The 26,986-nt window shown below is 34.8% G+C and overlaps 1 protein-coding gene across 1 annotated transcript in view; it reads left to right on the top strand.

Moving 5' to 3' along the window:
- The window catches only part of Mycbp2 (MYC binding protein 2), a 213,433-nt gene that overhangs the window by 42,314 nt on the left and 144,133 nt on the right, over nucleotides 1-26,986 (top strand). The window contains 12 exon segments of the mRNA XM_040750559.1: nucleotides 1,039-1,135; nucleotides 4,914-4,987; nucleotides 5,109-5,247; nucleotides 6,418-6,494; nucleotides 7,235-7,439; nucleotides 7,778-7,942; nucleotides 10,109-10,267; nucleotides 11,338-11,542; nucleotides 12,697-12,842; nucleotides 13,131-13,232; nucleotides 20,275-20,382; nucleotides 26,113-26,232. Of these exon segments, the coding sequence (XP_040606493.1) occupies nucleotides 1,039-1,135; nucleotides 4,914-4,987; nucleotides 5,109-5,247; nucleotides 6,418-6,494; nucleotides 7,235-7,439; nucleotides 7,778-7,942; nucleotides 10,109-10,267; nucleotides 11,338-11,542; nucleotides 12,697-12,842; nucleotides 13,131-13,232; nucleotides 20,275-20,382; nucleotides 26,113-26,232 (1,597 nt within the window).

Raw genomic sequence — 26,986 nt, forward strand, 5'->3', positions numbered from 1 at the left:
GTTCCCTTTGGGAAGGATACAGAATAAAGATTTCCCTATGCTTCCTGCCTGGCTATTGGCCAGTCAGTGTTTTATTCATCAACCAATAAGAGAAACGTATGTACAGGAGGACATCCTCCGTCAAACAGGATCTGTTGTCAGCATGAAATGATAAAAGACATTTGAAAGTACGTTGAAAACGAAATAAATTGTTATGTTGTTTTAGTTACTGTTGAGTTCCTGTGAGTAGACACCATGGCCACGGCATCTTAGAAGGGAAAGCATTCAGTTAGGGGTTTCCTTACAGTTTCAGAGGGCTGAGGCATGACAATCATGGAAGACGAACATGGTGTTGGAGCAATGGCTGAGAGCTCACATCTGATGCTCAAGTTGCAGGCAGACACAGAAAACAAGAGGAGGGGAAGAGAAGGGAGAGAGGAAAGAAGGAAGCTAGGGAGAGAAGGAACAAGAGAGATAGCCTGGGCTTTTGAAAACTCAAAGCTTACCCCCCAGTGACACACCTCCTCCAACAAGACCCCACCTATTAATCCTTACCAAACAGTTCCACTAACTGAAGACCAAGCATACACACATGAACCCATGGGGGGGCATTCTCATTCAAACCACCACATATGTGAGGAATTATCCTGTTAATATCAATATTTGAGGTATTTTGAAGTTTTAAATGTTAAAGTGATTGTCTTTTAAAATGTCTTGCTAATTTAACTTATGCTTTATCTAGAAAATGATGTCATGGAAAATGTATTAGTTTTAGGAGTTGAGTTTATTGTGTGCACATGCATATGTATGACGTGTATGAGGGCGTATCATATGACGTGCATGTGCAGGCTACAGGTTAACCTTAAGTTCTTATCAATTACCTCCCATCTAAAGTAAAATTTAAAATTTTAATCTTTTATATCCTTTAGATAGCATTATTTATTGTATATCATCAAAATATATTATGGACATACAGTTGCTTTTTCTCTTAGTGATGAAAACATATTTTAAAAATTATATATATATATTTATATATCATAAAAGTTTTTTTATTACCAGGGTTATTTATTATATCGAGATGTAAATAACCACAGTATGACAGCCATAAGAATAAGCCCTGAAACACTGGAACAAGATGGTACTGTAATGTTACCAGGTATGTTTTAACTAGTCATATTTTTCTTCATAAGTAGTTTTCAGAAATGTGCATGTTAGGACATTTAAACATGTAAATAGTAACTAGCAAAGAACAGCCCTTGCTTAAAAATGAATTTTTAAATATTGTGACATGTAAACCATTTTATAACCTACAGTAAATGAGTATATATGAAGATACTAGACATCAGAAACAAATACAATGAGGTTCAATGTTTATTTCCAAATTCATACCCATTTACAGGCTATAACACCCTATCCTTACCCATCGAGACTTTTTATTTGCTATTTACCATCTTAACAGTGCACTAGGGTTTTCCTCTGGATTAAAGGACTTCCAGCGATAGTGCTTAGTGTGGCCAGGAAACCGTTAATGTTCCGTCACATACACTTTTTACTAAAGCTTTGATACAGCGAGTTTGGCACCGTTCATTTGTCATTATACAGCATGCTTCCTGAATTCTGAGGCACTAGTTCTAGTTTTTCTGTAAGTCTAGGTAAATGCATAAGTATTCTCTGTTGTAACATCTTTAAAATTGTTTGTACCATTGCTGCTTTCTACAGTTCATCACATTAACATCTTAAATATTTAGTGTGTTTGTTAGTAATCTCATGGCAAATAATACTCCGAAGCATTTGATCTCTTGAAAGAGTGAATTTTGTTTTTTTAAAAAAAGAACACCTTGAGAGACATAAACTGCTCATTGTATGCTTGTCAAGTTTTAAAGTATTATTTTAACTTCATTAGAAAATGAACTTTTATATTCACTTTCCCAAAATAATATGCAGGTACCATAGAACAAATGAAATACTTCATGTCGATGTAGTGACAGAACAGTTTGGAAAATTAGTGGCCTAAGAAAATCATCTTCTAACAACTCTGTTCAGAGTCTACTTTTTTTTTTACTTTAAAACAAGACTTGGGCTGTGTCATTTGTTTAATAACTGCAGCTTTAGAAATGTTAAGTATCAGAATATATTTGTTGTACAGAACAATGGGTTTCATTAGGGCATTTTTATACATGTATAACATAATATACTTTATTTCCACCCCCAGTTTCAGTTTCCCTAAATCGTTCTCCCCTTCCACACTCTCCTGATTTAAAAAAGTTTCCTCTCTTTTTTTCTTTCTTATTTATTTATTTATTTATTTAATGAGACAAGGTCTCATTGTGCAGCTTTGATTGGCCTGGCCTGAAACTTGCTGTGTAGACCAGGCTGGTTTCGAACTCACAGAGATCCGCCTGCCTCTGCCTCCTGAGTGCTGGGATTAAAGGCGTGTACCACCACCACCCATCTTACATAATGCTATTTTTGAACTTGACCTTTCACTTATTACTGAATATGTTTCCAAGTCTTTAGATTTTTTTTAACATCATTTTAATATTATAAATTATGTTTTATTGATTAATATATATTGAAATGAGATTATTCCAGTTGTCTTTTTTGGTACAAAAATTACTATGGTAAGATCATCTCTTCTCTCTGGTTCTGTACCATTTATTTTAGAATAGTGTCATACAACAAAAGTTCTTTTTTGAGGCCGGGCATTGGTGGCACACGCTTTTAATCCCAGCACTCGGGAGGCAGAGGCAGGCGGATCTCTGTGAGTTCGAGGCCAGCCTGGTCTACAGAGTGAGTTCCAGGACAGCCTCCTAAGTAGATGGGTACAAAAGAGTAACTTCTGTCCATCTCATTCATAAAGAATGTAAATGAAAGGAAAATCTAAAAATATCTCCCTAAAAGTGGTTTTTATTCACCATATTTAAAAATGATTTATTAATGTCTTTATTCAGTTTAAATTCTGCATCATTTATCATAAATGCAAATTTTAACCATACAAGTGTGGCTTTCTGTGTTTCATAAATATGCTGTACCGACATTGAAGACCAAATCAGATTTTGGGAGGATAGTCCCATAGTGTGTCTTCCAAGCTTGCAGATGTTGCTTGATATAGTCTCGAAGATGCTGTCTTAAAACATTACACAACGGGTAAAGAAAAGATAAAGAGAAAATCTTGATATGAAGTGACAAGAAGACCCAGCCCTCACGCCTGAAGAAGCATGTTGTCATTTGCTCATTTCTTTGGCATGGAGTGCATTTTCTTCAATAAAACCATGTACTTTTTCCCTGGGAAGGGACAACTCTTCTCTCTAGCCTTTAATCGAGAAGAGCAGTAGTAACCGTCAGATTATAGGTGGTAATGAGTGCCATGTTCAAAATGAGCAGAAACTGGTAATTCAGTCATTCATTCAGTTCCATCTCTTGGTCAGCTTTGTCGCCATCTTACTGCAGCGTGGATGAACAGCACTTGCTGAATGTCATGAGTCTTTATATTTCGGGTTGCTTTTAAATTGTGTTCTTAGTCATTCGCTGTGGGCGTCTGGTGACAGGCTGCCTCGTCACGAGGCTGTTTGGCTACTCTTCTTGCGCCACTCCACTCCCTCACCCCTGCATTTATCTGAAATTATAATGAGTTTTTCTTCTTTGCTTTTTAGTTTAAAATCTTACTGCTTAGAGCTTGAGAAGCATCTTTCTTGCACCTCTTTGTATTCTGTACAGTGGACTAGGAACTCTTTCTTTCGATTTCTCCTCTCTTTGATTACCAAGTCTCTTGGGCTACCAGTGGGCCTTGTCTCCCAGTTTCTATTTCCAGTTTGTGATCACTGAATTCCCTATTTGGTAAGGGTCTGCCTGTGTTTTGCATATTTATAATAAGGAAGTATGCTAGTATGAAGCTCTTGGGCAAAGATGTACCTTATTTGGGGGGTTCCATTGCTGTATTCCAAAAACCAGAGTTTTATATTTTGTTGATTCAGGGTGAACTAGAAATAAATTTTCTTTTTTGTATTGTGATTAATGGAGAGGTTCATCCTAGTTCTCCATGGTTACTGTAGAAAGTGTGTGTGCTTTTAGACTTGCTTGCTGAATACTTGTTTTCTCATAGGATATAACTTATACAGATGTTGATTTTTGCTTGTAGTTTTGTGTTACTAGCAGTAGTCACTAACACATGTTCCAGTGTGTCCTCCTGTGATATTGGTATCCCTTGTCACAATTAGCTTGCGCATTACTTTGATCAAAGTATGCAGTGCACTGTTCTACAGAGATATGTTCAGTGCTGGCAGATATGAGTGGTAGCTGAGATAGTTGACTGTTTTGAGACAAAAAGATAGAAAGAAACATAGATTTGTTGGATTTGAGGAGGATAAATGGTTAGAAAGTGTAGAACATTAAACATACTAAATATTCTGGAATAGACGTTGACTTTCTACATGGGAAATCCATGAGTAGTTTTCACATTTATTTTGTAAAGCAAGGGATATCTGCAGTTGGACACCATATACTTCAAATACAGAAGCTTTATATCTATCTGTATTTCTCCGTGACACTAATGACTGGAATGTATGTCTGATGGTAGTGTTACCTACAGTGCATGTGATTGACTTGAAGTGGTCATAACCAACACTATTTGTTTATCATGGTGCATGTTCAATTCTCAGACTATATCTGATACTAATTCATTTTGAGATTAGGTGGGTCCTCAAATCCTTGATTAGTCTAGCTTTATAAATGTAAGCTTAACATGTAACCAGAACTCTCAGTTGAATTATTTTTTTTAATTTGTAATTCTTATTTTTAAAAAGTCTCCTTTTGAGTATATAAGTCCATTCTTATTGTGTGAAGAGCTCTCATTTTAACTTCAGCAGAGGAGTAAAGTAATTTCTCGAGTTGCTTATTTGTTGTGTAATATATTACTTTTTCTTTCATTTGCATAGATTGTCACACTGAAGGTCAAAATATTTTATTTACTGATGGAGAGTATATTAATCAGATAGCTGCTTCAAGAGATGTAAGTGCTTGGAACCATCAGCAGTTGTAAATGAAACCACTTTTTCTTAAATTACTTTGTTTTTATTAAGTGCCAGAAGACTGTTTTATGCAATATAGTATTCTTGATTTTTTCTTTTAAGGATGGCTTTGTTGTCAGAATATTTGCCACAAGCACTGAGCCTGTACTGCAACAAGAATTACAGCTTAAATTGGCCAGGAAATGCTTACATGCCTGTGGAATATCACTGTTTGATTTGGAAAAGGATTTGCATATAATAAGTAAGATGATAAAATAAATCTTCTTTATTACCTTTAAAAATTGCATTTTCAGCAGTTCAGCTCATAATTTAGTGGCTATTGTGTCTATTACTTTAAAACAAAAGTTTTGATTAATATATAGAAGTAAATAGGCAATACAGCCTGTAAATAGACAAGATATTAGGAAGTGTTAAGAAAAGTGACTAATAATAATACTTTTCAGTTATCAGTTTGAATAAAGCAAAAGAAAATAAGCATATTTATTTAGACTTATGGATGAAATACTGGGAGTCACTAATTTAGTACTACTAAAGATTTATTAGTGCAGTTTTGTAACTCAGGAATCTGTACAAGAGCTGCCTTTTAAATTTTTCGTCTTTGGGAGTGTTTTATTTCATGTATTTTAATTGATAGGGTTTTTATACATCTCCCCTTCTATGGGAAAATTGCCAAATTGAACTCAAATTTTCTAGTTTAAAAACTCGCAGAATCATTGGTTGTTTGTATCTCACCAAATGTCATACTACATAGAAAATTTTAATTTACAGTTTGAAATATATGCATGTATGTATACATATTTTTAAATTTAGCAAATTTTCTTCTAAGAAGAGGACAGAGAATGTGAAAATTTTTATTTAGATATGATCATATTTATATCCGATCCCAAAGAGCTAGAGGCTTTGGATAACTCCTAAACTTTATGTTTGTCCATTTGAACAATGAAGAACGTAGTTCTGAAGAGCAAATGAGATAGCATTTATGTATTTTGTGATGTTTAGTACTAGTTATGCTCAATAAAAATATTTTATACCTTAATGCAGTGACTACTATTGACATTGAATTATTGATGTTTTGTCATAAAGTGTTATTTGGTAATAATTTAAAATATGTCAAGGTTAGAAAAACTATCTTTGTTTTGAAGTTGTGGGCCTACTATTGCTCTAAAATCTAGCACGTGATAATATTTCGTCTGTTGTGCTCTGTTCATTTCGTTTGTAGTGGCCTTTCTCTGTAGCCAGCATGTTCCCACGCTCGTGGGCTCCAGTCTCAACCTGTGTGCCACCATGCCCTGACTGCTTTAGCCCTTAACAGTGCTGTTGAGTTGACCGAGTTATTCGTAGCGTTCATGGTGTACTTGGAATTACTTAAGTTAGAAATGCAGTCATACTTAACAGTCTTGTTTTGTCAAAGGTACAGGATTTGATGAGGAGTCAGCGCTTCTTGGTGCTGGACGAGAATTTGCACTAATGAAAACAGCAAATGGAAAGGTAAATTACTTATTTTGTTTCAAAAATGAACTTTTTCTGCTTGGAGAGACAGTACAAATTGTTACACAATTCAGATAATTTACATATTTAAATATTGTTAGTGTTTTACATGGTAAACTTTTATTAATGTTGAAAATAATATTTTGAAAGAGTAGTGACACTTAAGACCCTAAAAATTTGTAAACTTTAAAAAAGTTAAAATTTTGCAAGTATTTAATTATGGATTCCATTAATTTTGAATTAGTTTAAGTTTGTATTTTATGTTTATTCTGATATGAGATATCACAAATTTCTAAATGTTCTAATGTCTAAAACTAATACAACATATGTTTTAGAGAACATGGAAGCATGTTTAATTAACATGTACATTTTATAGGTTAGCTTATATAGACTGAAGTTTCTTTTTTGTCTAATAAATATAAGGAGAAAGTACGATAGCTAAGGGAATTCAGAGAATATAAGCTCTCAGGCATATATTTGAGTATAGCTTTAACAAATTTTATGAATTTCCTCCTGTGAGTATAATTATGGAAATGTAAAAAAGTGTATCTATACGGGACACACATAAAAAGTAAACTTGAATGGGTCAATTTCTATCTCCCTCAGGTCATGAAGGTTTTTGTTATTCTTACTTTTCAATAAAATATGGAAGCTTTTACTTTCTTACTTGTGAAACCTGGTACACTATTCTGTTCTAAAAGGCAGTCTAATTTTGGTTTTCTTTTCTTTATACATATAAGGTATATTACACTGGCAAGTACCAGAGTCTTGGAATCAAACAAGGTGGTCCTTCAGCAGGAAAATGGGTTGAGTTACCAATTACCAAATCTCCCAAGATCGTACACTTCTCCGTTGGACACGATGGCTCACACGCCCTTCTAGTTGCGGAGGACGGAAGTGTGTTCTTTACAGGATCTGCAAGCAAAGGAGAAGACGGAGAATCCAGTAAGTCCCTGAGAGCATTGGTGTAGTCACCTCAGTTGCACTGGCCCCGGCAGCTTGTGTGTGTGCACACACGCAGTCTATTGGAAACTGGTGTTTCCTTTTGGGAATTTCACTGTGCCGCAAAGAAAGAGGATCTGTCAGTGATAGCCTAAATATGAGTTGACTATAAGAGGCTAGCAAGTTCCTGACTAGTGTCTGCATGGGGGTAAGCCCAGGCCTTTCTGAGACTTAATGAAATGTATCAACAAGGTAAACAAGTTGTTCATTTTCTTTGGCTTCATATATAATTCATTATTATTTGCATATAGATACCTTACATTCATTCTTTTTTTTTTCAGCTAAGAGCAGACGACAGTCAAAACCCTATAAACCTAAAAAGATTATTAAAATGGAAGGAAAGACTGTGGTATACACAGCCTGCAATAATGGAAGTAGTTCTGTCATTTCTAAAGATGGAGAACTATACATGTTTGGGAAAGATGCTATTTATTCTGATAGTTCAAGTAAGTTAAAAACTAACAATCACCTTACTTTTAGGCAAAAAAAGATTTCAGGATGAATCACTGGATATAACACAGATGTGTCTAGAAAGTTAACTTTTGTAGCATGCTTTCTCTACATACATCGCATTTTCTTCCAAATATGAAACTTTGGGGAAGATGTTTTGCCTTGTATTTTGCCACTAGAAGATCTGACATTCATTCAGACAAAACAAGTTATGAACTCGGTGAAGGAAACTCCCTTAGCTACTTTGTCTGGAAAGCTTTCCCTTGACACCAAAGTGCTCATGTAACATGTCTGGGTTAATATTAGTCACTGTCAGCAGTCAGTTTTTATAACAAGGCTAATTTAAAATCATTGAATTCTCTGTCTCCTCACATAGACAATGGGGGTATTACTATTTCCCTTGCTAGTTCTTTTGTAATACCTAGCACAAAGTCTCAAGATTTATTTAACAGTTTATCAAGTGCCTGACTGATAAACCTAAAATTTTAAATATAGCTAAGAGGGATATAATAACTAGATAGCTTTATATTTAGAAGTTCTAATCTCGTAGCTTTATACTATTTGGTTGCTGGATTTTTTTTTTCTAGTAATGAATGAGTATAGTGAATGAGTCATCTCAGTTGGGAAGATTTTATATGAGACCTAGTTGTAATGGCTTTGAATTTTGCTGTAAAAAGGAGTCTAGAATAAATGAAACTTATGATTGGAAAGTTAAGTGATTGTCCCAAGGATAGAGAGGTCAAGCATGTAGAAAATGTATAGCAGTTAATTATTAACTGAAACTGCTCTCAGGTAATAGAAGTGCTGACTTAATGTGGTCACATTCAGATTCTCAGTGAGCAGACTTTTGGGATAGCAATTTGTGGTTTTAAAATAATACATAGCCTTAACTGTTGTATGCTAAAATGATGATAGAAATTGAGCATTTATGTATAAAGGTTTGGTTGGACCAGACAAGGTCTTCTGCCTTTTTGCAGTAGTAGAAGGTTTATTTGTGATAGACTTAAGTGGATATTGTTCAGTGGCTGTAGCCAGATTTGTTTTTAGTTGGGTAACATTTATTTAGCTTTCAAAGTTTTCATTTTGTTCCTCCTTCCTTAAAAAGAGGCTATGTATGGTATCTGTTTCGTAGCTTATTTTTGTAAGTCTATAAGAACATTTAAGGAATGTTCTGCACAGAACCTAGAACATGCAAGAACTTAGAGAATAATCGTCTAGTATTAATATCAAACTTTGTTCCATAAAATACTTATTGTACATATTTTTTCAAGTGTGCTACATACTGAAATTAGGAAGTTTTACAACTTAAATAATTGCCTTAATTTTGGAAAATTTTTAATATACCGTAGAAAACTAACTCTTAATAGTTTTCACTTTTATTACTTCTTATTAAGGTTAAGCATGCTTTTGGAATTTTAAAATGATTGCAAACAATAAGTAATAAGAGTAGCAAATGAATGTGAAGCACACGACAGTAACATAAGGGAATTTGAAGAAATACTGGGGTGGATTGTGAAGGGGAGTGTTAGGAATTCAAAAGCTGTCTTTTGAGGACTGGTAAGATGAGTCGGCATGAAAAGGCAGTTGCTGCTATGCTTGACAACCTGAGTCAGTCCTGAAGACTCAGGTGATGAGAGGGGAGAACCATCTCCTACAAGTTATCTTCTGACCTACCCGTGTGCACCATGAACACGCATGTGCACTTGTTGTGTGCACTGGATGTAAACAAATATGCTTGTAATTTTATAGTAAGCACTACTAGTGCTATGTAAAATCTTACAGGGCTTATAGCAACAATCCTGTTTCATTTTATTATTATAAGTGTTTTACTATTGTTTTTGCTGAGGCAAGTCTACACAGGTAAAGGCTCATAAAGTTATGCCCGTAGTCCAAAGTTGAGAGGGGCTGGATCCTTCTGAGTACTCTTCAAAGGTATTGATTGGCACGTGGAGGAAGCAGGCAGAAGAAGTTAGCTGGAAGTAATGTTCCAGGACATATTTGTCTCTATGTAATGTTTATTTAATTTGATGGTTATCTACCAGTGTTCAGTCACTTGTTCCCCATTTTGGTGAACTATTTTTCCTAAGAAAATAACTTATGCATTAAGAGTTGTTCCTCTAAGTATTTTTGTTGTTTTTGTTAATTTTGCATCTTTTTTCTAGGTTTGGTGTCTGATTTGAAAGGCCATTTTGTAACTCAGGTAGCAATGGGCAAAGCTCACACTTGTGTTTTAATGAAAAATGGAGAGGTTTGGACATTTGGTGTAAATAATAAAGGACAGTGTGGACGAGACACTGGTGCTATGAACCAAGGAGGGAAAGGTAGGAGTTTAATTTTTACATATTGTCATTAACTTTGTAGAACATAGTGAGGAATCTAACTGTTTCAAAAATGAATGCCCTGAGAGACAGCTCAGCAGTGAAGACCACCTGCTGCACTTTGAGAGGACCAGTTCTGTCTCCGAAGTCATGTGGCGGCTCACGCCATCTGTGACTCCAGTTCCAGGAGTCTGACACACTGCTCCATAGGTACACAACAATTAAAAACACTTAAATGAATGATGCTTTGATTTCTTATAAATTTAAAAACCCTTACATTTTTATTTGATAGTAACTATTGATAAAAAATCTGTCACTGCAAAAATAGCATTTTCAGTAGTAGAAATTCTTTGATTTAACATTTTTGATGACTAAATTATTCATGGAAAGCAGATTTCTCAAATGGTTATCTTCAGTTTTAGCTACTTTTGGGCAGGAACCTATCAACAATATTACCCTCCATGTTTAGTCATGTATACTACCTAAAGAAGAATTCCCAAATGGCTAAAAAGCACTTAAAGAAATGTTGAACATTTTTAGCCACCAGAGAAATACAAATCAAAGCAACTCTAAGATTCCATCTTACACACCTGTCAGCATGGCTAAGGTCAATAACACAAGTGACAGCTTATGCTGGTGAGGATGTAGAACAATGGGAACAGTCCTCTATTGCTGGTGGACTGCAAGCTTGCATACCACTTTGAAAATCAATGTGGTGTTTCTCAGAATATTGGGACTCAATCTATCTCAAGACTCAGCTAGTCTACTCCTGTTCATATACCCAAAGGATGTTCTACCATGCCACAAGGACACTTGCTCAATTGTGTGAACCTAGCCTTTTAATGGCTTAGCCACCTCGTCAGGCTTGAGCTGATTTCCTGATCAGACATTAGGTACCTTGAGTGGCTGTGCTTTTGGTTGTATGCTGTAGGTAAGAGAGATGAGAATACCTTTGATGAGTCAATAATGACTTTGATTACAGCAGGGTTTCATGTGTGTTCTTAAGTTGGGAAATCCCTATTTCCAGACATGGAAATAACCCATATACAACTATAAATTGCTCTGTCAAGCAGGGTTTGGAGTGGAGAACATGGCGACAGCCATGGATGAAGACCTGGAAGAGGAGCTAGATGAGAAAGACGAGAAGTCCATGATGTGCCCTCCAGGCATGCACAAGTGGAAGCTGGAGCAGTGCATGGTGTGCACAGTGTGTGGGGACTGCACAGGCTATGGCGCCAGCTGTGTCAGCAGTGGGCGTCCCGACAGAGTGCCCGGAGGGTGAGACCACTCCTACCCAAGAGAATAGCATGCTCCCGCTTTGCTTTTGTTTTCCAAAACTCCCTGTCTTTTATGTGTGTGTGTGGTGTCTTGAGTTCAAACCCAGGGCTTCAGGCATACCAGGGAAGTGCTTTACCACTCAACTACACACACAACCCTAAACTTGATAATACTTACATTATTTTCTGCTATATTGAGTTCTAGTTGGTGTCATCTTTAACTATGCATTCTTTTCATTTGGTTCATTGAAGCCATTATTTACAATTAAGTCATGTTTTTTTCAAGTCTAGGCTTATTTGTATTTTTTCTAAGATTTTAAATGGCAATTGTAATTTATCAAATATATAGGATGCTTGAGTAGAGATACACATTTTCTCTCTAAATCTCTGGAGAGTGTTACCAAGAAATTCTTTACTGACATCCTATCTAAGTTCAGGGAGTCATTTTGGCTTTCTTTTGTGATAAGCATGTTACATGGCTCAGTTAGATTGAAAGTGACACAGTCGCAGCAGAGGATTGGGTAGTCACAGTGGAAAGAGACACTCAGGACATGACAGAATATCAAGAATGAGGAGGGAGCCGGGCGTTGGTGGCACACGCCTTTAATCCCAGCACTCGGGAGGCAGAGGCAGGCGGATCTCTGAGTTTGAGACCAGCCTGGTCTACAGAGGAAATTCCAGGGCAGCCTCCAAAACAATACAGAGAAACCCTGTCTCGAAAAACTAAAAGCCAATATATATATATATATATATATATATATATATATATATATATATATATTGAGGAGGGAGAGACATATGATGCTGGTAAGAGGCCTGATCACTGAAGGATGCCAACACCCTGCTTTAGTTTTCCTGGAGACAGAGTTGATTCGTGTTTGCTAGTCACCAGCCCATCCTGGTGCTAAACACTGTTAGCACTTACTGGGGAAACTCATTAAAGACTGTGCATGAATAGGTAATGGACACAAGTGCAGTCTGTTTGGATTTTGTGTAGCATAGGTGTTAGTTACCCTCATTAGAACAGTAACACATTATTTTTAAGAATTCCTGCTTTTCCTTAGAAATCGATGGAAAGGTGGTTAGAGAAAATACCGTTGAAAGATTAGAATGATTTCAGTGAAACCTGTCTTTGGTTTGCTTCCTTCTACATAGGATCTGTGGCTGTGGTTCGGGAGAATCTGGCTGCGCTGTGTGTGGATGCTGCAAGGCTTGTGCAAGAGAACTGGATGGCCAAGAGGCAAGACAAAGAGGGATTCTTGATGCAGTGAAAGAAATGATACCTCTAGACCTCCTTTTAGGTAATTGATTTAATTATGCTCACTGTCTTTCCCTCAACTCAGTAGTTCTATAGGTGAAATATTTTCTATCATAGACATGTTACAAAAACGGTAATGGCTAATATATGCAGTGTTGCTGTTGGTAACTGTTATGATCATGACTTTTCTTTATGATAAGAATTCTTAGAATACAAAATTGAGTTTTAGGTTGTTTTTTTGTTAGCTTTTATTGTATTGAAGTTCATATAGGTGTGACTGTTCTGTACTTGTGTAATATGTGTTCCTTTATTGTTATGGCTAATTATCCAGCTGTCCCTGTACCTGGGGTCAATATTGAAGAACATCTTCAGTTACGGCAAGAAGAAAAACGACAACGTGTCATTAGAAGACACAGACTAGAAGATGGAAGAGGTAAGATGCAGCCACAGAGAAAAGGTGTAGGGAAATTTTCATACCCTGTCTGAGACACTTAAACATTTACAGAATACCCTCATTGTATAAGAAATCCTTAATGTGTAACATCCGAGTAGCAAATGAAGGTTACAGGAACTTTTTTATGACATTTATAATTATCCTCAAAATAATACATTTAATTCAGTAGCATGTTCACCAACCTACAGTAAAATGTGTGCCATATAACTCAGCATGATGGCTCAGAGCTGTAATTTCAGTACTCCAGTGTTAAGACAGGAGGATTACCACAAATTCCAAGCCTGTCTGCAGTTAGACTGTTAAAAAAAGAAAAAGAATTGTGCCATTGCAGAATATAAATACCATTAGTGACGACAGTACCAAATTTAAGGATCAATGCTTTACTAGGACACCATGGGCCAAAACTTAGTTTAACGTAAGCTTCTCATTTCTGTTCTCTTAGACATTCATGATCATTGTCATTTGACATAACATCATTATGCTTTCCTGCAGTCCAATGTATTATTGTTCTTTTTTTGTCTTTTTTTTTTTTTAGCAAAAAGATTATACACACATACACAAATGAGTTGCAAGTCATGTTTATTTGCAAAGTGAGGTTATTGCTTATATTATTTCCTTTTTGTCTAGGACAATTTCTTGGCCTGAAAATATATTTAATACTAGTTGTATATAAATGACATTTTAACATATATCCAATAGGCAGAAATAACTATTATGTTACAAAAATTGTTCTCCCACAGAATAGTAATATAACAAATTTTTGAAAGTCTATGTTTTTATTGTTGTATTAAGCAAATTCTTAATCAGAAGAATTTATTGACATTGCATATCTTAAATACTTCTTAGAAAGTACAGGATAGCCAGGCCGTGGTGGCACATGCCTTTAATCTCAGCACTTGGGAGGCAGAGGTAGGCAGATCTCTGTGAGTTCAAGACCAGCCTGGTCTACAAGAGCTAGTTACAGGACAGGCTCCAAAGTTACACAGGGAAATCCTATTTCGAAAACAAACAAACAAAAAAGAAAGTACAGGATATTTGGTACAGAAATAAATCTATTACTTTATACTTTTTAATAAACTCATGGTAACCTGTTACCATTATTGTCCGTTTTTTCTTAGTTATTCTTTATGAAGTGCAATAAATAACTAAATGGTGTACCTGAAAAATGTATTAAACTTTTGGAATGTGCAGATTATTGTTTACAGAAACTTATAAGCAGTGTTGACTGATTCAATGAACATTTGCCACTTTGACTTTATGCATATAAAGTCATTGTCTTTAAAATAGTTTGATAAGATTAATACATGTGCTGTTCTTATTTATATTTCATAAATGTTTGGGAAATTTGAAATTCTTTTATATGTGTCTCTAACATGGAAATTTATTTCTTTTATTGGTATTTTTGTTATTATCTCTTTCCAAAGCATTTTTTTATTCTGTGACCTACAAAACCCAATAATTTCATAGATTTTATCCAAAGTAGAGCTTTCATTTGTTGTAATGGGTCTCAAAGGGACCATCATTACATGGGCACTTACCAGAAGTACCAGTTCTTGGATCCTACCCCTGTCGTGCTGAATCTGAAACTTGGATATTAGGGCCTAGCAAAGTGTTCTTTGTAGCATGAATTCTAATTGGTATCAATAATAAAAACCCAGAGACAGATATTGGGGTTAAAGGTGAAGATCAGAGAAGTAAAGTGAGCAGCCACTAGAGAGTTCTCCCCTCTACCAGTGCTCAGACAAGTCATAGGGTGATCCACTGGACCTCTGACTGCTTCACATTGCGCTCCTCTCCACCAAACCTCAGAGTCCCTCAGCTCCAGTCTCCTCCTGCCTTATAGTCCTCTCTAGTGCTAGAATTAAAGGCGTGGGACCCTAAGTGCTGAGGTCACCTTGGTGTGAGCTCTGTTTCTCTTTTAGACTTGCTGGATTTTGTGTAGCTCATGATGGCCTTGTACTAACAGTAATCTGTCTGCCTCTGTCTCCAGAGTGCTGGGATTTAGGGTGTGTACCACCACTGCCTGGCCTCTATGACTGTGACTAGCTTTGCACTCTGATTTTCAGGCAAGCTTCATTTGTTAGATCATAAACAAAACAGCATCGTGGTTCTTTAACAAGTTTTTCAGGGGGTTCTGGCAATTCCAAACTGGTAAGCCAGTATTTTAGATCAGTGTGGTTCAAAGTTTGTTCCATCGTTGTCCTCTATCTGAGTCATTGCTGGACTAGTGGTCAGTGTTTCAGTGCTGCAAAGATTGTTTGTCTTTTCCCATACAAGAACAGCGGTGACATAAATTTCATATTCCTGCTCCCCTCTTCTTGTTCATTAGTGGTGGATGTATACCCATGTTTGTACTTTAAGGGTTTGGTTATGTTCCTCACTCGTCTTTCTCATTATGTTTTAAGTCTGTCTTAGTTGTTTTAAAGCACTTAGCTCTGTATTAAAGCCCATTTAATCAGTTTAGCTATTAAGGCCTATTTGGTACAATTAGCTATTCTTTCTATGACATTAGCTGGTCGATAGCATTATCACTCTTGGTGGCACCTCGGGTGGATAATAGTTTACACGGATAGCCTAGCTATACTGCTGTATAGAGAAGACCTTGGGAATTTAACCTCCCTGAACCTGTTTCCTTACTTTTAATGGGGTGTGCCTACCTAACTATGTTAGTGTATATTGGTGATAAGTGTGAAAATGCCTAGCGTGTGCTAAGGTATAAATGATTGTTGAATTATAGTGGTAGTAGTCCATTTTATAAAAAGTGATACTGGCATAGCTCTGACTATGGCATAATTACTTTTCTTACATTTTGGTTCTAGTTGTAAAACATTGATGCTGATACAGAAAAATCCTCAGCTCTTTCTCCAGAATGAAACAGATTCTATTTTGATACATAAAAAATTGTTTAGTCACAGTGGCCATGTTAGTATTGCTATTGTTAGGACCCTAAAGCCATTAATACATGAAATACAGTATTAGTTCAATTCCAATGACACATAAACATCTTTTAAAACTAAAATATATAAAGCATTTAGAAATAATCAGTTAAAAGATTTTCATGTAAAGATATAAACGGAATTTTGGTATTATTTCTTTAAAAATTGTATATATAATTTTGTGTAGTTATTTTTGATGATTTTATCCTACAGTACATATTGGTACCTGTTTTCCTCTTTAAAATTCTTTCTAATTTTTGAATACTCTTTACCACATACAAAATAATTGAAGTCATACAATAATTTAGACCCTGTTCTTTGATTCAGTTACAAATTTTACTTATTTCAGTGTCATTTTATTATCAAGTTTTATATATTTCTGTTTATATACTGATTTTTTTATTATTTACTCATTGTTATGAACAGTTTTTATAATGTCATAGGTCATTTTCTTCCCTCTGTAGTCTTCCCATTATGTTAATAAATAGTCTACTTCAGATATTTCCATATTTCTCTCAATTGAGATATACTTTGTGCAGATAGCTATACATTTAAAAAGTATAGGTATATATATAATTAGGAAAGTGGCCTATTGTTATATACATTTAAAGCATTCTATTTTCATCTTTAATTATTTATTTAAACAGAACAAAACAGTTCCTTAAGTTGTAATTTAATGCCTGAATGCTCTTCCATTGAGGAGATGCCATAGTATTTAAATTAATTGTGAATTTTTATGGGTTAGTTTTAGATTTTTGCCTCAATTAATGAGATGCAATTATAATAAGCACCTCTGAGTTGAAATTTCTTTAGAATTTTTAAACAATTTTCCTTAGGATAAATGGGAAGAAGTATAGTTTTCTAAGTCAGAAGACAGAAAGAAAGAGACAGAGTCAGAGACAGAAGCAGGGAGAGAGAAAGAGATTGTGTGTGTGTGTGTGTGAGAGAGAGAGAGTGTGAGAGAGATACATGTGTAATATGTGTGTCCGTACACGTGTGTATGGGCAGGAGCGTGTGTCCACGTTAGCATTTGTGGAGGCCCTAGGTGAATGTTGAGATGCCTTCCTCAGTAACTCTGCACTTTAACCTTTCTTTGTAACAGGGTCTCTTCCTTGAATGTGGAACTTGCCTTTTTAGCTTAACTGCCTAGCTGGAGCGCTCTGGGTGTTCACTCGTCTCTGCCTTACTCTTGTGGGTTACAGATGTCCTTGTGCATGCCTGCCTCTTAATGTGGGTGTGAGAATTTGAGCTTGGGTCCTCATGCTTACATGGCAGGCACTTTTCCTGCACAGCTGTATCCCCAGTCCCAAGAATAATTTTAAAATTATTTCTATATGTTGTTAATAGCTGTCTGAAAATCTTGTCTTATTTAATTCTGTCATTTATTCTTCATTCTTTTTACCTGCTTGTGAATGGGCCCCAAATAAATCCACTTTAAACACATTAACAGAGGGAGCTGTTAGATATCAAATTTGTAATTATTCCAGGCTTGTTCTAGTCACTGTCTTGTACTGAAAAGCCAGTAAGTTATACTCATTCCGACTTTTTAACTCCTCAGGAGCTTTGGGTTTTTCTTTGAGAACCGGCTGCTCCCATCTTTGCTCAGGTCACCTCTTCTTTTTGGTGTTGCAGCGAAACCCTTGTTCAGCTGTTCTTCACCCCATTCTTTCCCTTTCCAAGCCAGCCTCACCTTTTGCCCAAACGAGTAATGCTGCAGTGTCCTGACGAGTGGCCCGTCTGTGTTTACAGTCCAGGGACCCTGATTGCCCTCATGTTCAGTGCTCATTCTCTCCCTGCAGCCTCCTAGATGTTCGTATTCCTAGTTCCAGCATCCCCTTCCTTTTTATCTCCTGTCACTAAGCCTCCGTAGTACTCCATCTACTTATTAGATGTGTTTATTTGGTGTTTCTAGTATCTCCCCAATGCATACTTTCCCAACATTTGTCTCTTCCTGCCCCTTTAGTGTATTTCCTTTTAATATACTATAATACAATAACTTCTCATTTGGCAGTGTGTAACCCCCCACCCCTTAGGTTGTGTGATTGTTGAAGCAGAGCTTATGTCTTATTTACTAGTTGTTCCTTCAAATTGGCTGGTTGAAAACAGTTCAGGGATTTCTGGTTACCTGCAGAATGGAGGCTTATTCTATCAAAAAGTGCATGTTTGTTTTGACCCAGGGTCATAGTGTGTAGCTCAGATTGGACTGGAAGTTGTGGAAGTTGTGATCCTCCCAAGTGCTGGAATTATAGAGGAGTACCATCATGCCAGGCACACAGACTCATTGGCCATGACTCTCTAACTTTGGTTCCAGGTTGCTGTTTTTTTTTTTTTTTGCTTGTTTGTTTTGTTTTTTTAATGACAACAATATTGCTTAACATTTTCATGTTTTTTCTAAGTCTTTTAGCTGTAATATCTTCCTTTCCATTTCTCTTGTTAACTCCACATCTTTTAAAACCTTTCTGAGTTAAACAAATTGCACCGAAGAGCTTTTTATCCTTAATGTCACACAGACTTCTTTTATTGCTCTTAGTATAATATCATAGAGTTGTTTTCATTTGTTTTTCTGTTGCAGTCCTATGTATTTATAATCACTACTTGTGACACCTAGTATCTACTACTTATAAAATAACCACAGTTTGTGAATAAATGAATGATCTAGTTATGTATCTGAGAAAACTGTTTCAGTGATACAGTGCTGTTTTGGAGCTTTCTGTTTCTAGTGATTGCTGATGTAATGTCTGTGTTTATATATCCAAAGATTTTTAAAAGATTGAATTTAGTGAAAGACTAATTAATGAATCAGTAGCTGTATTTTTCTAGGTAAAAATATCTCCATCAGACTTGAAAGTCAGAAAAGGGTAATATAACTTACTATAAGTTGTGTTCAGTATTCTTTTTTATAGATGGAAATTCCTTAAGAGTTACGTTTGCTAATTTCTTTAATAAATCAACTGATAGTAACACATAATGAGGACATAAGACATTTTGTACTTATTGATGTATGTGCTTTGCTTCCTTTAGAAGTAAAGCTCAATTTATATGAACTTGCTGATTATAGGGAAATAATACTTAATTCTTCTGACATTAAATTTGCACGTTTGTATTATAATCACATAAAATATTTTTCTTGTCTTTTCAAATTATTGGTGCTACTCATATTTTTGTTTTATCTAGGAACATAGTCAAAATGTTTCTTTATTCATTTGTTTATATGTTTAATATATTTAAACTATTTGTAAAATTTATTATGACTGTAGTTTTAATTTTTTATTATTAGATAAATTAATTAAAATTCTTTTCAAGTTAAATGTTCACAAGGAAAAATGATCTCTTAAAATTTTTTATAAATCATTTTGAGTAGATATTTTCCTTAACTAAAAAAGTACAAGTAACAAATATGTATGATTATGTTTTGTATAATGGTGCTACAGACATAAATGACTTAATGACTGTTATTTAATGTCCCTAAAATGTTAATTTAAGTAGATAGTCCTATCTACTGTCGATATGAGACTCAATCTATTCTTGTTTACACGTATATATTTAATCATACATAGATATATATGTATTTACTCACTTAGACATTTTTGGATTTTGCTTTTGAACATCTAGTTTTACAATACTTTCACAACATGTAGAAATGTCAATAACAATTTTACCTTGGTTTTATAATAAAGGTGACCTAGATCTGGAACTATCTGGACTACCTTGTTATTGATTAACTTAAAAATTCGTTGTATTCTGTTATTTCAAAAGTAAACAAACTTGTTTTCATTCATTATATATTTACTAATTTTTAATATATGGTATTGAAAAATACTTTTAAGATTATCTATTTGAGACTGTTAGTAAGTGCCCAGTTCTTTTAAAGATAAAAAATTGGATTTTTACATTATAAACTGTACTTGAGCAAGTAATGTGTTGGATGGTTACTAGGTAATGAACTGGGGAATTAAAAAAAAGTAAAATGTCCAAAACAGTTAAAAATAATTTTTCTCATATAGTTTAGTTTGAATTATTTTTGTTCATTATAGTGTTTTCATTTTGTGAGCTTTTCTATGCACATACAAAATGTTTCTCCTCAGGCCCCCTTGTATTTGCTGGTCCTATTTTTATGAACCACCGAGAACAGGCTCTAGCCAGACTCAGATCCCATCCAGCTCAGCTAAAGCATAAACGGGACAAGCACAAAGGTATTTGGTCTTCCTTATCACCTAGGTGGGATGCTCTCCCAACTTCTTCCACTCATTGGGTTTTGTCTCTGGGAAAATGCAAAAACTGACTCTGCTGCTTTGCTTCTGTGGGTGTCCAGCCTGAGGAGAAAGAACATGCTGCAAGGGTTGCTTCTGTGTGCCTGTGGGACCGCTCTCTTTGTGGTTGTGAGCTAAGGACTGTGTTTACAGTGCATCTCTTTCGTTTATTTTCCTAGGTAAAGAGGTGTCGTTCCTTTCTCTGTATATCCTTTACCCTTGGGATTTCGGTGATCACAGTTTCGCACTTTAGTCCTTTTTAAAATGTTAATATGGTTTAGCATTAACAAAATTATTAAATATAATATATAAAATACGTTAAGACTGCCAGTGCATTTTTCTGTTATTTTAATGTTAACAGCATACAGGAATATAGAAATACTTGCTATTTGAGGGTCTTATAGAATTAGATATAAATAGAGAATAAGTAGATGTATTGTCATTTTTCAAAAGAGGTCTGTGTTCTAACCAAAGGGAGAGACTAGGAGTCACCTTCTACATCATTTATTTCTTATGCCGAGTTCTGAGCTAAGAAAAACAATCCCAAGGCATGCTTATACTTGTTTTGGACAACCAGTTATAGCTTGGCTTGTATCAGTAAATAATTTAGTGAAGGTAATTTTTAATTTATATACATATTTTATCTTGAATTCTAGCTTTGTAACAACTACACTTCATTAGCTAGTCCAACTTATATTGGGTGTTAAAGGCAGAGCTGAAGACAGCTTTAAAAATACATGCTTTATAGACAAGTTAATAACCATGCATATCTTGGTTTTTTTCCTTTGGCCAAGAGACTTTAACCTGTCTTTTAAAGAGTATTTTCATACATGACTGGTAGTGCCAGCTTTATTACTTGCCTTTTTCTGATTGTCAGTTTGTCTCTCAAAGCAAAACAAAGCAGACAAAACAAGAAGTTCAAACTTAATGCATAAAAAACCATAAAAAACTTAATGCATAAATATTGAAGGACATATGTGTTTTAAATGTAAAATTTGTTACAATAAAACTGAGTTTGCTTTATTTACTGGGTTATCAAACAACTCATGTGTATGTAATCTATAGAATAGTTCTTTTAGAATAAATTATGTAAATTATATTGTTATTTTCCAGAACCTGTGGTATGATACTCCACTTTTAGTGCAGATCTTCCTAATCTCTTGTATGACCGGGATTCTTCTACAATTTTACCTAAAGTAGAACAGTATATGTATCTGTAAATATTAATTTTCCACTCACTAATTCTTTTCCACACACTATGTTAATTGGTCGACTGTTTATTCACTGTCCTGTCTTTTATTCCTCTCTATTGACTGTTCTTACTACATTTCACTATATTTTAATATTTTCCCTTTATACACTTTTTCTTTTTAATACTTTGGCCTTTACTTTATCCACTTAGAAGTTCACTGTGCTAGTTGTTATCTTTTGACCTAAGTATTACTATAAATTGTGTTGCTGGTACAATTGTAGGATGATAACAGTTAGTTTTCTGTCCTGTGGATTTTTAGGGGTTAAAAACTAGATTTATTAGCAGTGCTTTCTAAGATGGAAAGCTGAAGAGCTTCTAGCCAACTGCAAAGAGTTCAGAGATATTCACAACATGACAGGCTTCAATTACAAAACTTGACTGTGTAAGACTGAGTCACTTAGTAGAATTCTGTGTAACATATGTAGGTTGTTTGAAATGTTATCATAAACTAGCTATCAAAAATGATTCCTGGATTAACATTATCTCCAGCTACTTCTCAGAGTCAGAGATGTCTTTTGACATGTCATACCTAGTTATGAACATCTGAATTATTCTAGAAATGGTCTTGGAATCTATTTTAGAGTGACTGGTGTGACATTCTGAAGGCATCCTTCTAAGCACTTGGGAATGTTTTCTGCTCTTTCTTTTTGGGAGTGCTATAGAATATATTGGAAATATTAGACCTTTAATGTTTCAGTTTTCATACTAAATCTTTCATTTACTCAAATGACATGGCTGCTCATCAATTTGTTCATCTCTTTAGCGTCATAAATTTTTTAGTCTCTTTAGTTTACATGTCTTTATTTTAAAAGCTTAAATAACTTGCACTTTAAAGATTATATTAAGAAATATGACATATGTATATTACCTTTACACATGGAAATCTGCCATGAATGCCAGCCTTAACTCTTTTAACTTCACTCTTTGCTTCTTCTATTTTAGAATTCTCTTGAATGTACAAAATTTTCAATTTCATCAAGTATGTAGTTTATTTTTAACCAAAGATTTAAGGTGTCAGTGACTTGGTGATAGGAAAAAAAAACCCAAAACATATGAGCCTTATTTATATTCAAATTCTAAGTTAGTTCTACTGGTTGCATGGCTGCTTGATGTTTAGTAAATGGTAAGAGAATACCTGTGTCATTGAACTGCTATGTTGATTAGGTCAAATAATAATAAACAATAATGGTAAATATTGATTGAATACTTTGTGTAAATTACTTTGCTTGATCCTCCAGAGAGTTCTGTGAGGTGCGCATTGTTGCTGTTTTGGGCATGGGAAGGCAAATGCGGAAGGCCCAGTGTCCAGCGTCTAGTTGTTATGCCACCAGCTAGGGTTCTAATGCAACCACTCACTTATCCACTGTGGCATTCAAAATTTAGCAATGTTTAACACAGATCAAGTGCTTAAGACATTGAGGTGCTACTGCTCAATGTTTTATTTAATGATTTTGCTCAAAGCACTCATGGTGTTCTGTGATCACTTTTAGGTTTGTATGACTAAGCTTAGCTCAAAAATACATGGCTTTAAAGAGTTTATAGTCCTTTAGATGTTACAGAGTTACATATAACTTACAAATATGATCACAAGATAAATACAGTATTTTATGCCAAGATTTCGTTTTACTCTCACGTGATAGATACAGGTGAACATGGATTAGAAAAAGACAGTTGTACTCATGCTAAGGGCAATTATAAGGTTATTCAGACATACTTTTCTGTAACACAAAATAAAATTCTTTAGTTGCTCATTAATCTTTTTCTGAGTAATGAACTTGACTTTACTGAGTTTCACTTTTTGATTCCTGATTTGAACTACATTTTGGCTGTTTATAGGCACTTCTTTTCCAAACTTAAAAAAACTCTAAATTATTACAATTGTATTATTCTTATATCAAGACCCAGGTGTGTGTGTATGTGTGTGTGTGTGTCTTTAAAAAGTCTGCCAGTGACTAACACTCATTCTTATTTTTTTTTTACTAATACTCCCACAATCATAATATTAAGGTATCATTTTATATATAGGGTGTTTACAATAACTCTTGACAAAATGTTTCTAAGTAGAATTTTGATATCTCAATAAAATCTTTCATTCTTTTATTTGTATTTTATTTATTAAATTATTAGATCTTTAAAATCTTCTCTGATGCTATTTCTCTTTTGTGGGGTTTGTATTTATGTTAGCTATAATTTACGGGAGGAGAAAAATGTTGAAGTCAAGGTCAAAGTTTCTAAGTGGGTAGATACAGTCACATATTTAACGTGTTTCATTAAGTTTGGTGAAATCATGTGAAATAACTACTGTGATTTTAAATCACACTTGTATTTCATTATTGTATATTTTTACAAGCTATGAGGAAGCTATAGAGCTTCTTTCCATCTAGTCTTTGATTAAATAGTCTTTGGGAAACACACTCCTTTTTGTGTGAGGCTATGGATATAGTCTACCATCTTACCAGATGAGAAAGAAGCCTTTAGGTGAGGGATACATTTCATCTGGTCTGAAACTGTTAGAATTTTTTATTTGTTTTCCCCCTCTTTGGTTTAACAGACAAACCCACATTAGAAAACTTAGCAAAAGAGTTATTATTTTTTTATCCTGTTAAAGTAAAACCTCTCACTAATTCAGGTGTAGTATTTGTGATATATTTCAATAAAAAATTCAAAGTAATTTCTTCCTCTGAATTTTCAGGGTCATACTTTTAAGGGGAAACCTGTCTAAAATCACTAGCTTTTCAAACCAAGGGCTCAAGAAATGAAGGATTCCTTCAACGTGCCTTCAACCTCTGGGTCCAGCAGTTAATTCTTGTATGTTAAAGGACTTTCATGTTTATGGTACATTTTAATGTAATGTTGGCCTGTTTTGAAGTCTAATGTAGGGGAACATTTTCTTCATTGTAGAATTTAATCTGTAATCTATATTGCTCGAAGATAACAAAACTGAACCTTTACTTCAATATTCTGTAATTAATTCTTCTTCAGTAAGTCACATGGGCCTACCCATTTTATGCTATTCTGAATTAGTGAGGTTTTACTGCCCTAGTGCTGGAAAGTGGTCACAGTTTTTAAGATGAAGGCTATTATTTTTTTTATAGAAAAGGAGGTCATACTTTAGATCACGTTTTGTGTTCCTTAAATATTAATGAAATTAAATCAGAGTGAATGAAAGGAAAACTAAAGAGTCAATGTTCTTGTATTTAATACTTTTAAATGGGTAGTAAAATACAGAATTTAGAATATGTGTCTATAGATTCACATATGTATCTGCTTACTACATATACTTGTGTAGTGTTCCTATGCTACAGTGAAATGGTTTAGCCCAGTTGACCTGTTGAAATTCCTTCCAAATGTTCATTCATACTATCTGAAAGGAATTTGAATATTGATAACATAAAGGTCATATTTGTTTCAAAAACAAGCTGTCTGTCTTATTCACACATTAACAAATTGAAGTTTTACTATTCTAGAGTGTGGATGCTATGGTTAGACTACCATACATTTCTAAATCAAATACTGAAAGCAGTCACTGAAAGAAGCCTAAAGCAAGTTGAGAGCTGAAAATTATAAAAAGAATAAAGATAGAAAAAAATGAACAAAAGCAGAATGAAGATTTGGTAAGCTGTAGTGGGTAGGGCCAGGAAGAAAACCACAAACTAGAATACTGAAAGGAAAAGTTAGAGAGGGTTGATGATTGGGACTAAGCCATTGAACTATAGTATCTTGAATGAAGATCTTTGGTCTTTTTTTTTTTTTTTTTTTGGTTTTACGAGACAGGGTTTCTCTGTATTGATTTGGAGGCTGTGGGGCCAGCCCAGCCTCGAACTCACAGAGATCCGCCTGCCTCTGCCTCCCGAGTGCTGGGATTAAAGGCGTGCGCCACCACCGCCTGGCCGAAGATCTTTGGTCTTTATACATTTTTTTTTAATCTTAGTTGAGTTCTGTCATTTTGGTGGGCAGGCAGAAAGGCAAAAGCCTTTCTGAGAGCTGGTTAAGAAATCTGTCAATTGTGAGTTTACTAGGCTTTTGTAACTAGCAAGTACTAACAGTATCACTAAGTAAAATTATTGTTAATTGACTTTGCATGTAGTTATTTTTTTACAAACTAAATTTTCCCATATCAAACTTAAATTGCACATTAGAACTTTATTACTTAATTGTGAATTTTATGATACAGCTAATTAGCTTGCTAGTTTTCATCCATAATCAGATCCTATTTTTATTGGTTTAGTTGTATTTATAACAGAAAAAAAATCTGTTCAGACTGGCTTCTTTGCAGGTAGCTTCTTGTTCTATCACTTCTAACAACAACAGGGTCTTCTTGCTTATTCCTTTTTAACAGTTTTCTCTCTTCCATAGTAAGCTGACTTAAAAATTATAGAGAAAATGAATAATGGTGTAATCGTGAATTGTAACATTTTCAGATGGAAGTGGAGATAGAGGGGAAAAGGATGCAAGCAAAATCACAACCTATCCTCCAGGCTCCGTGAGGTTTGACTGTGAGCTCCGAGCAGTACAAGTCAGCTGTGGATTTCACCATTCAGGTAGCAGCTGGAACTTTGGGGTATAACTTCATTTTTACAATTGTGTGTTACTTGCTTAGAATTGACAAACAGTACCTGTTGCCTGTACATCAAGGCACAGTATCTCTCAAGCTGATGAGGATTTTGTCCTGCAGAATCTCTTAAAAACAAAACGATAGCATGATGAAAGTACTGTACTTGTCAAGAGATCTAACTTCTAGTTTGTCTGCTGATAAACTTTGTAATTCAGTTCAAGAGATTACTAGCAATGAAAAATTCCTGAATTGCCTTTCAATTCTAAATATCTCATGGCGCTTACAATATATTACCCCATGTTTTGTTAATGTTGAGTTAGAAATATATCTTTAAAATAATAAAATGAATAAAATAGATTCTTAGTAAATTATTGGCATTCCACTTAAATAGCTTAGGTTACACTATTCAACCTTTATAAGAACTAAAAATTAAGTCAGTGTGTTTTCTTATGTGATAAAACATTAGCAAATCTTAGGTTCTATTGTTGTATTGATGTGTATAATTATGTAGAGTCCCACTCTACTTGCTTGCCTCTAAATGTTCTAGATATTAGGAACAGAATTTTATGTGTGCTTACCTACTATTAAGATAAACCAACATATATCACTAAATAATGTTATTTAATAGTAATAGTACTTGTAAGAGTTTTAGTATGAGTCTGGAGTTAGTGGGGCATGCCTTTAATCCCAGCACTCGGAGGCAGAGGCAGGTGGATCTCTGTGAGTTTGAGAACAGCCTG

This window comes from Mesocricetus auratus, unplaced genomic scaffold (assembly GCF_017639785.1).
Source record: "Mesocricetus auratus isolate SY011 unplaced genomic scaffold, BCM_Maur_2.0 Super-Scaffold_2245, whole genome shotgun sequence".
Lineage (NCBI taxonomy): Eukaryota > Metazoa > Chordata > Mammalia > Rodentia > Cricetidae > Mesocricetus > Mesocricetus auratus.